Below are 11,009 nucleotides of genomic sequence, written 5' to 3' on the forward strand. Positions count from 1 at the left end.
CTGTGTGAACAAGTTACCCCTCAGTTCCTTTTTAAATCTTTCCTCTCTTACTTTAAGCCTATGCCCTCTAGTTTTGGACTTTGCCATCCCAGGAAAAAGACCTTAACTATTCACCCTATCATCACCCTATCCATGCCCGTCATGATTTTATAAAGCTGAATAAGGTCACCCCCTCAACCTCTGCTCCAGAGAAAAATGCTGCAGTCTATTTAGCTTCTCCCTATAACTCAAATCCTCCAATCCCGACACATCCTTGTTAATCTTTTCTGCATCCTCTCAAGTTTGGCAACACTCTTAGTGTAAAAAGGTGACCAGAACTGTATGAAGTATTCTAAGCATGGCCTCACCAATGTCCTCTATAGCCACAACATAATGTTCCAACTCCTCTACTCAATGTTCTGAGCATTGAAGGCAAGTGGGCCAAACTCCTTCTTCCCCACCCTGTCTACCTGCGATTCCACTTTCAATGAACTATGCACCTACACTCCTAGATCTTTTTGTTTGGCAGCAAACCCCAGGGCCCTATTGTTAACTGTATAAAGCCTGCCCTGGTTTACCTTACCAAAATGCATCACCTCACATTTATCTAAATTAATCCATCTGCTGCACCTTAGCTCATGGGCACATCTAATCAAGATCTAATCAAGATGGGCGTCACGGTGGCACAATGGTTAGCACTGCTGCCTCACAGCGCCAGAGACTCGGGTTCAATTCCCGCCTCAGGCGACTGACTGTCTGGAGTTTGCACATTCTCCCCGTCTTTGCGTGGGTTTCCTCCGGGTGCTCCGGTTTCGTCCCACAGTCCAAAGATGTGCAGGTCAGGTGAATTGGCCATGCTACATTGCCCGTAGTGTTAGGTAAGGGGTAAATGTAGGGGTATGGGTGGGTTAAGATTCGGCGGGTCGTTGTGGACTTGTTGTTACTTGCAACAGTCCCCATAAACAAACTCCTTAGCATAAAGAGTAAAAATGACACAAAAAGCTTACAGGTTGCAAAGTCAGAAGGGCAGAAGGAGGGAAAGAACCAGCTGCCTTTCTTCACACACACTGCTGCTGAACTGAATCAAAAACTCTCATCTAAACAAAAGCTAGCTACTCAGCTAGCTGGCCACTCTCCTTTGATAATACCTTTTTTTAAAACAAGACATAAAAGCCTTAAGCGGAGTCATTATTCTTAGGCGTAAATAAAAAGGGCCCCAATAAACCTTTCAAACCCAGCCTTGTTGAAGCCTGGCCAATTACTCCCTGTCTGAAAAAGAAATACTCAACACCTTGTAAAAAGACCAACACTGTGATAACACTCCTGGATCAAAAAGTACCAAAGAGAACGGTGAGATAAACATTGACACCAGTCTGCCTTACCTGTTAACAAGCATGGCTTCTGTTATTATGGTGGCTTCAGTATCTTTGCTGCCAAGGGGGAATCTCAACTCCACACTGCCAAAAGCAGTAACCCTGCTGCAATACCTAAAGGTTCTGATAATATTGCAGTTTCACAATGAACACTAAGGAGTGTCACATTCCCACTAGATATTTGCCAGGGCTTGATCAATGCTGGAACACAACAACGTACAGTGCGAGAGGTGGTAGATCCTGGCTGACAGGATGAACATGAATTTAAAACAAAACGCAAACTCTGTCTTAATGGTGTCTGCAGGTATCTCACATGCATACTGAATGGAGCAGGTTGGAGGCCAGGCCCCTGATCTGCTCTGCTTAGAAAAGCCAATAATCACTCATCCCAAAAAACTTATATGAAAGTGGGCTATGGCCCTTCAAGAATGATCTATCATTCAACAAGGTCATGGATGGTCTGATTTTAACCTCAACTCTACATGCTTATATAACTTGAATCTATCATCCTATTGGTAAGCAAATATCCATCTACCTTTTTCAAAATATTTCAAAAATATTTTGAAATTCTGCTTCCACTGCCATTTGAATAAGAGAATTCCAAAGACTCATAACCAGAGGAAAAAATGTTTCTTTATCTCTGTTTTAAATCAGCGCCCTCTTATTTTTAAACTAGGACCATCTAGTTCTAGCCTCTCCTACAAGAGGAAACATTCGTTCCACAACCACCCAGTCAAGTCCCCTCGGGATCTTTTGTGCTTCAATTAAGTCATCGCTGACTCTTCTAAATTCCAGAGGATGCAGACAAGGCCTGTCTAGCCTTTCTTCAAAAGGCTATCTATTCATTTCAAGTCTTAGTCCAGTAAAGATTTTCTGAACTGCTTCCAAAAGTATGGTGATCAATACTGTACACAGTACTCCAGATGCAGTCTCATCAATGCCCTGCAGAACCTCACTAGGTTGCACTCTGTTCCCTTCGCAATAAACCAAAACATTTCAGTAGCCTTCCTGATTACTTGCTATATCCTATGTGATTCATACATTAGTACTCCCAGATCTCTCTGCATTTAGATACTGTGTTTGAGTTTTTCAGTTTTTCTGCCATAATGGACAAGTTCACATTTTCTTACATTGTACTCCATTTTAGATTAGATTAAGTTAGATACCCTGCAGTATGGAAACAGGCCCTTCAGCCCAACAAGTCTACACCGACCCTCCAAAAAGTAACCCACCTAGACCCATTCCCCTAGCCTATATTTACCCCCTGATTAAGGCACCTAACACAATGGGCAATTTGGCATGGCCAATGCACCTGACCTCCACATTTTTGGATTGTGGGAGGAAACCAGAGCAAACCCACGCAGACACGGGGAGAACATGCAAACTCCACACAGACAATCACTCGAGGCTGGAATTGAACCTGGGGGCCTCTGGTGCTGTGAGGCAGCAGTGCCAACCACTCGCCCAATCACTGACTGATCTTTATTGCTTTGTTAGCTTCTTGTATCCTCTTCACAACTTGCTTTCGCAACTATCTTTGTGTGATCAGCAACTTTAGCTATAATACCTTTGGTCCCTTCATTCAAATGATTTATATAAATTGTAAAGAGTTGAGACCCCAGCACCAACCCTGTGGCTCACCACTTGTGATATTCTATCAGTCTGAAAGAGAACCACACATTCATACTCCATTGAATGTAAATAGCCTCGTACCCATTTTAGATAACTACCCCAGACCTGTGAAAATCATCAGAAGATAATATGTTGTTCAGATATTTTACAGGTATGGACCTAATCAATCATTTTTGCTATCTGAGTGCAATATTGACTAATGTAACCACTAGGACTGTGACTCTGGTGTCTAACAAATGAGAAAGCTTTAAAGAACAAGCTTTCTGAACCAAAAGTAATGTGTGAATGATTTCATTAAGCACAAGAGCAGAATTAAGGGCTGAGTTGTTCTGGGTGCTGAGATTAGGTATTGAGAAGATTCTTCAGGCTGGATAGGTTGAATTTCTTGCTTGTTTTGGGATTGGTTAACCCTGAAGGACTAAGATAGAAAAACTGGACTCTGGAAGTGAGGAAGTGCTATGCCAGATACGTTTGATTGTCAAAAACCAGGGGCAGGTGTTCACAGAGGCAGGCCATGAAAATTGAGCCTCCAGTTGGAATTCCAGTTTGCTGGCACTATCTCATACTGGGTTATTTTCCCAATGGCAGAATTGGCAGCGAAAGGGCTACTTGCTTCCTTAAGGCATGTCAAATGCCTGCTGGTCTTTTTTTTTAGATGTCTGCAAGTACCCTGAGGCATGAGGGAATAGCCAGGTGAGCTTCAGGAAAGCAGACACTCCAGGCAGGCTTTGAGACCTTCCGTTTTGGCCTAATCCCAGCTGCAATTGCAGGCTACCCTGTGGAGGAAATTCCACGATAGGATCCTTTTTATATGAGGGCTTTTAAAATGTGCACAGAGGGTGCCTCAAAATGAAGGGGCCCTCTCTGACTCTGTCTCTCACTTCCCCTCCAGCTTCAAGGGCCCACTCAACATTCTCAATTGGACAACAAGCCCACTCTGTGTCTGCTGGTTCATCAGTCTGGGAAAAACCGCTGATGGGTGACAATTTCCACACAGAGTGTGGTCATGATTTGACCAGTCAATGGGGGCCTGACCCAAAAGGAAAACTCCTGCCTGGCTGTCAATTCACCTATTCTATTCCTTCCTCCTAAAGAGTGCTTCTTCAAGACAGTGGGTGCTAGATTAATTTGTTTGAAGTTCATACATAAATTGCAATGTGACCATTATGAAGGGTAAATATAATTTAGATGTTATATGTAAACCTTTTATATAGTTTATCTTGGTCCCTTCCAATCATAGCTGTAGATCTGCTTCAGAAGATGCTTATACTTGACACTGATAAGAGGATAACTGCAACAGATGCTCTGACTCACCCTTACTTTGCTCAGTATCATGACCCTGATGATGAACCAGAAGCAGAACCATATGATGATTCAATAGAGAATAAAGAACGGACTATAGAGGAGTGGAAAGGTAAGTATATTTTGAAACTTATTGAGATATGTACTCTTCTGTTCAATTATTCCATATGTTGTGCATCCTAAAAATTTGGATGGTCTCATATTCTTTATATGTTGAATGAACATATGAACATCTCTGCCACTGTAAGTGGGTATATGCACCAGCCAGTGTAATATTGAGCCACCTTTGGCATTGATTGTGTCTCTCCAAGAAAGTCAGTCACTCCTGCTGTTTGGGCAATCACCTTGAACGAAAATTATTAGATTAGATTAGGTTCCCTACAGTGTGGAAACAGGCCCTTCAGCCCAAACCGACCCTCCGAAGAGTATCCCACCCAAAACCATTTCCCTCTGATGAATGCACCTAACACTATGGGCAATTTAGCATAGCCAATTCACCTGACCTGCACATGTTTGGACTGTGGGAGGAAACCGGAGCACATGGAGGAAACCCACGCAGACACAGGGAGAATGTGCAAACTCCACACAGACAGTCACTCAAGGCTGGAATTGAACCCTGGTCCCTGGTGCTATGAGGTAGCAGTGCTAACCACTGAGCTATCGTGCCACTCCAAATGATCCAAAATAAAAAGAATTTTCAATTCCTTCAGTGCCACTCTTCTTGTCAGCACATCCACTGATAGTAAGGTTTCAGAAAAGACATACCAAGAGAACAAAGGGAAATAGTCATGGCAGGGGGCAAGAGAAACACAAAACTTTGTCAAGTGTCACAATACGCTCCAGAGAATGAGAACAGGGTATGGTAGATTAACTAGACTTGCTATTAAATACAATTTTCTTACACCAGACAATTTACATCAACCAATGGAGATGCATAATGAAAAAAAAAGTCATTGTCTAGGGAACGAGCTGCATATAGAATAGTAAGAGCATTAAAAGGGAGCGACATTCTTTATTTAACCCAGCTTTTATTTCTGTGAACAGCCCACACAATAAATGGCAGTATTAGAATCATTAGCAACGTACTGGAAACTGGATCCTACCAAATACACATTTCTTTCTAAATCCGTATCAATAAGAATAAAATTCTTCATTCATATAAGGGGACCCTGTGCTCTTTTGAAGATTTTGGAGCGTTCACAGTAGGGCCATTACACTACACTTGGAGGAACATGCTCCACAAACATAAGCAATTTATACACTATAATAAGATAAAATGCATTTTACAAATTACCTTGCATTATAGTAGTCACTTCAGAAAGTAATTTATTTTATAAAGGACTTCAAGAATTTTTGACATGAGAGGCACTTATTATTATTGTTATGGTTTATCCTAGTGAATAATAGAAAATAAATGCAATTTTATATTCACAGAACTTACATTTGAGGAGGTAAACAGCTTTGAGTTGCCACAATCAACAATGGATAACATGGAGATGGAACCCTAGGAGCAACCTCATTAAACACGTTATTAAGAAATATAAAGCATTTCAGCTGCTGCTGGTGTATGACTTGCCAGAGATCTGCATTTTCACCACCCTACAGGCTACCACACAACAAATTGATAACTTGGTTATAGCTGTCTTAAACCAAAAACAATTGAATGTATTTTAAAATTTTATTTAGTTTAACCATGACTTTTTGCATGACTTCTTCTGTAAACAGTTAATAAACCAAATCATGTCTGGCATTCATCCTAAATTTATCAATGGCTTTTTATGTCTATATCAACGCCTGTGTTATTACTGCTGAAGTTGGGCAATGATGCTGACTCATTCAGAACTAGTGAGAGCACAAATGTTTTCAAGATGTCATTTGATAACTATACCATTTATTTGACCTGAAATTTGTTCATTCTTCAAAAATTTATGATTAACAAACCAAGTCAGAAAAATTCAAAAGAAAACTTCAATTTTATTGTCTTCATTTCTGTTACACATACATTTTAAGCCTGGTTTCACACAAGCTTTTGATGCTTTGCTCTTTTATTTAATAGTAGCAAAACACATTTTAGATCGTCTTTTTTGTGTTAAATTCATGTTGAGATATTAGTGACAAAGAAGGAGACAATTGAGCTTCTGCTCGTGGACTGTCAACTCCAATTATTATCTTATTTGCAAACTTTTAGCACATTGCATGTTTGATTTGTGAGGTTAGTAGCATTGTTATGTCAACAGTTGGATCCTGAAATGCTTACATTTATCAAAGAATTCCTGTACAAACAGGAAATTCCAACTATATATGGACTTTAAATTTTCAAAGAGATTGTTGCTAGGAATAATATATTGTTCATTATCAATAGGTAAAGTAATAACTGAGTAGAATGATTCCTCTGTATTGTGTTTTAAAAAACATTAAGTTCTTTTCAGACTGGTTTGTAACATCTAGCATGGGGGGAATGTTTCCCTTGGCTGTATCAAAAGCTAAAAGTTGTGCAAACAATGTATAAGCCCACCCACAAAGGTGAAGATAACTATATAAAAGTGCATTAAATTTTACATGCCATAACAAAAAAAATGTAATGAAGAAATGATAGTCCTTTTTAACATCTTTATGAAATATTTATGAAATAAAATCAAGTGATTTATAAAGTTTATAGCATTAATTAGTCTAAAACTATAATAGCCTATAATACATTTCTTTTCAATCACAGGTATCCTCACAACAATACTTATTTTCTGACAGGTGAATTTTAAGATAGTTATTGAAAAAACAATTCCCCCTTCTGCCCCCACCTTGCAATTTCTTGATGTTGGAATAAATTAGCATACATGTACAGTACATATTGGCAGCCATGAGAATGTGCATTTAAATTTCTATCATTCTTACATTGTGTCAATTTCCAGGGCAGAGGCTCAAATGCAGCTGTGGTCATCGCTTGCGCTGTTTGCCCAATTTGGAGATAGGATTTTATAATAGAAAAAGGTTAATATGAAATAGCAACAACAGGAAAGAAGGTTTTTCAGACAGGAAATGTCAGCATGCAACAATGTAAGTGATAGAAATAGGCACAGGAGAAATCCTGCTAGAATTGTTAAAATACCATTCAGTTTATACCTCAATGTCAACTGGGTCTTTACGAAAAAACGTGTAACATAAACAGTTGTGGCGAGATTCAGAAATTAAAAATAGACCTAACAAATTTGATGTTCTTCAATATTCATCTACATAAGAAAATTAATTGGAAAAACTACACAGTAGGTAGGGAGCAAACTCAATGTTTGAGATCTTTAAAAATAAACATGTGTCCTTCAGGGAAACCCGAAACAGAAATTGCTGGAAATACTCAGCAGATATTGCAGCATTTGTGTAGAGAAAGCAGAGTTAACATTTCAGGTCTAGTGACCCTCTTTCAGAACTGAGTGTATCTAGGAAATGATTGGTATGTGTGCTGAAGATATGGTGGAGGAGGGGCTTGGAGTAGACAGTAAGTAGAGATGAAGCCCAGAAAGAGAAAACAACAGTTGGACAGACAAAGGAGTGGGTAAAGATCACCCTGAGCATTCAATAGTTGCTAATTGGAACCATTAGTGGCTGATAATGAGGTGGTTGTGGTAGTAACCCATGTGAGGGTAAAGGCCTGGTGTGTTGGGTTTTTGGGGTAAGGACGTGAGGGAAGGGAGGGCCCCAGTTATGTCTGTCTCTTTTTGGGCACAATATATGGAACATTCCTTGTTCGAGTCCTACTCTGGTTCTGACCCACAATTCCTTCTCTAATATGTCAATGACATTATCAGTGCTAGTTCCCTCACGTAGAATTGGAAAAGTTGATCTATTTCGCTTGCAATTTCCATCCAACTCTCACCTTCACCTGGTCCATCTTTAACTCCCAGTCTTGCTTCCTTGGCAATACTGTTTCCATTTCCGGGAATAGGCTGGCCACTGATATCCACTGACTCCCTTAGTTACCTTGACGATACATTCTCACATTCTGCTTCCTGTAAAGATTCCATTCCATTCTGTCAGTTCCTCCATCTCTGTTGCATCTATTCTGATGATACCAACTTCGACAAGGGAACCTCTATAATTTCCATCTTGTTCTCAACTGAGGATTCCCCACCACTGACAGGGCCCTCAGCTATGTCTGACCCATCTTCTGCACTTTGGCCCTCATCCCTTCTGTTCACTCCCACAACAGCAATAGGGATACCTGGTCCTCACTTAGCATCTCATTATTATCTGCATTCAAACAATTATTAGCTGCCATTTCCACTACCTCTGTGGGATGCCACCGTCAGACACATATTCCTCTTGTCTCCATTGTCAGCCTCCACAGAGACCATTGCTTCCATGACACCTTGGTCCTGTTCTCTCTGCACATACCCACAACACTTTCCCATGTAATTACATAAGGTCTAACATTTTCCTGTTCACTTCCTCCCTCTTCATTTTCTAAGACCCCAGACACCTTCCAGGTGAAGCAATGCTTTACCTGCACTTCACTCAATCTAGTCTAATGTATTTGCTTGCCACGGTGTGGTCTCCTCTACATTGGGAAGATGAAGCGCTTTGCAGAATACCTACATTCTGTCAGCAAAAATAACCCTGAACTTCCTGTTGTCTGCCACTTCAACACACACTGTGTTCCCTTACCAACATCTCTCTCTCACAGGCTTCCTTCAGTGTTCCAGAGAAGCTCAGGGCAAGCTGGAAGACGGGCACCTCCTTTCCACTTGGGAACTAGCCTTTGGGGCTCAAGATAGAGTTCAGTAATTTTAGGAAAAAACTGCAGATGCTGTAATTCAGAAACAAAAATAGAAATTGCTGGGAAAGCTCAGCACATCTGGCAGCATCTGTGGAGAGAAATCAGAGTTAACATTTCGAGTCAAGTGCATTCTGAGGATGGGTCACTCTATCTGAGCTTTTCCAGCAATGTCTGTTTTTGTGTCAGTAATTTCAGGGCCTAAGTTCTCCCTCTATGTCCTTATGCCAAACACCACACACCAGGCCTTGTCATCACATGGGCTGCCACCACAACCCATCCAACTGTCAGCCACTAATATTCCCCGTTGGCAGCTATTCATTCTCCCGGGCTGACCTTTACCTATACCATTGTCTATGCAACTGCTTTTCTTTCTCTCTGGGCTTCATCTCCACCTGTTTTTACTCTTCCTGCAATGCTTTGGTTAAAGATGGACTACTTGTAGGAAGAGATTGCTATGTTTCACAATGTTGAGCTGATGATTTTTTGATTCAGCTGTATTTATGCAAAATTAAACATTGACACCCAATTTAGAACTGCAGGTTAAGGAACTATTATACGGAGACACTTTGGGCACAGATTAGAAGATTCTGAATAGAAACTGGTACCTGAGCTAGTACATTGTTACTAGGCACAAGCCAAAAAAAAATCCAAATAACCTTCTTCAATGTAGGCCACCACTATATAGCCCAATAAAAGTACCTGTGCAGAATGTTTCAAGCTACTATTCATTGAAGAGACAGACATTACCTAGAGTTGCCCATCGGTTGTAGAAACAACTTTATTCAATAATTATTCAATAATTCAATAATAATAAGTATTGAGGATTGTAAATTCCAGAATTCAATGGGCCAATGGTTTCCAGTCCAAAATCCACTGGGGAGAATAACTGAAAAGATTTGTAGCTATGATAAACAATTTTTTTCTGACACAACAATAGGTTATAGTCCAACAGGTTCATTTGTAAGTACGAGCTTTCAAATAAACCTATTGGACTACAACCTGTTGTGTGATTTTTAACTTTGTCCACCCCTGTCCAACACCAGTATCTCCACATTATAATTATTTCCTTGTGCAACATGTTTTTGGAGAAACTAGGAGGGTGGATCTGTTTTTTCATAATAAACCTGATGAATTATCAGGACTCCATATGGAGAAACACCCAGGAATAAGTAATCAAAATATTATTAGACTTGAATTGTTCCATCAAAACAAAGCTATTAAATACTTGCAAGAGGGTTAAATCTGGAATTATGGTGCTGAATTGGGCAAGATTGACTGCATACTCCTGCTGTTGAGGCTAGTATCCTACAGAATAGCTAACTGCCCAGAACATGGCATAAATCTTAACTAATTACTTAGCATTTGTGGAGTTTTCTACTATGAAAACAACTTACAAATAATACATCACAGGGTTGATGTGAAGTTGAAAGTATCAAAGTGAACTTATATATATCCTGGCTGGAATAAAGCATCTTGAAACAAATTAACTGCTGGTCCTGACATATATTCGCAGCAATAAGGAGAGTATTCTGCAAACACATTGTTCACATGTTTCATAGTTCACCATTATCTGCGACTAATTGATCAACTGAACCAAGGCCCATCTAGACCCTATATTTCAAAAGATTGTATGTCCAACCTAGAAATTATGTCTCTATTAGCTCAAATTCATTTATAACAAATTATACACTCAAACTCATTGACACGATCATCTACAATTTTTCTTTTCTTGATTTGGCCTAATGGCCCATTTTGCTTATAGTACCAACCACTAATGTATCTAAACAAGAAGAAGCTCCTAATAAGATGTAGTTTAATCAATAATAGCAATTATTTACAAGTTACATTAGCTAGTTAGAAATTGTTACTAACACAGTAAAGAGATATAAAGAAATCTGTCCCCTTCAATCATTGGGAGAATTATTCTCCCAGTTTCCACTCGCTAAGACCATATGACA

At 39.8% G+C, this 11,009-nt stretch overlaps 1 protein-coding gene across 1 annotated transcript in view; it reads left to right on the forward strand.

Annotated features, from left to right (window-relative positions):
* mapk11 (mitogen-activated protein kinase 11) overlaps positions 1-6,937 on the forward strand; it is a 51,882-nt gene extending 44,945 nt beyond the window's left edge. Inside the window, exons 11-12 of the mRNA XM_043713758.2 lie at positions 4,225-4,398; positions 5,721-6,937. Coding sequence (XP_043569693.1) covers positions 4,225-4,398; positions 5,721-5,794 — 248 coding nt within the window. The 3' untranslated portion in view covers positions 5,795-6,937. The remainder of the gene's footprint in view (positions 1-4,224; positions 4,399-5,720) is intronic.
* The last annotated feature ends 4,072 nt before the right edge of the window (positions 6,938-11,009 follow it).

The sequence above is a fragment of the Chiloscyllium plagiosum genome, unplaced genomic scaffold (assembly GCF_037043375.1).
Source record: "Chiloscyllium plagiosum isolate Xiang-an unplaced genomic scaffold, Cpla_swu_hap1 HiC_scaffold_23, whole genome shotgun sequence".
NCBI classification, from domain to species: domain Eukaryota; kingdom Metazoa; phylum Chordata; class Chondrichthyes; order Orectolobiformes; family Hemiscylliidae; genus Chiloscyllium; species Chiloscyllium plagiosum.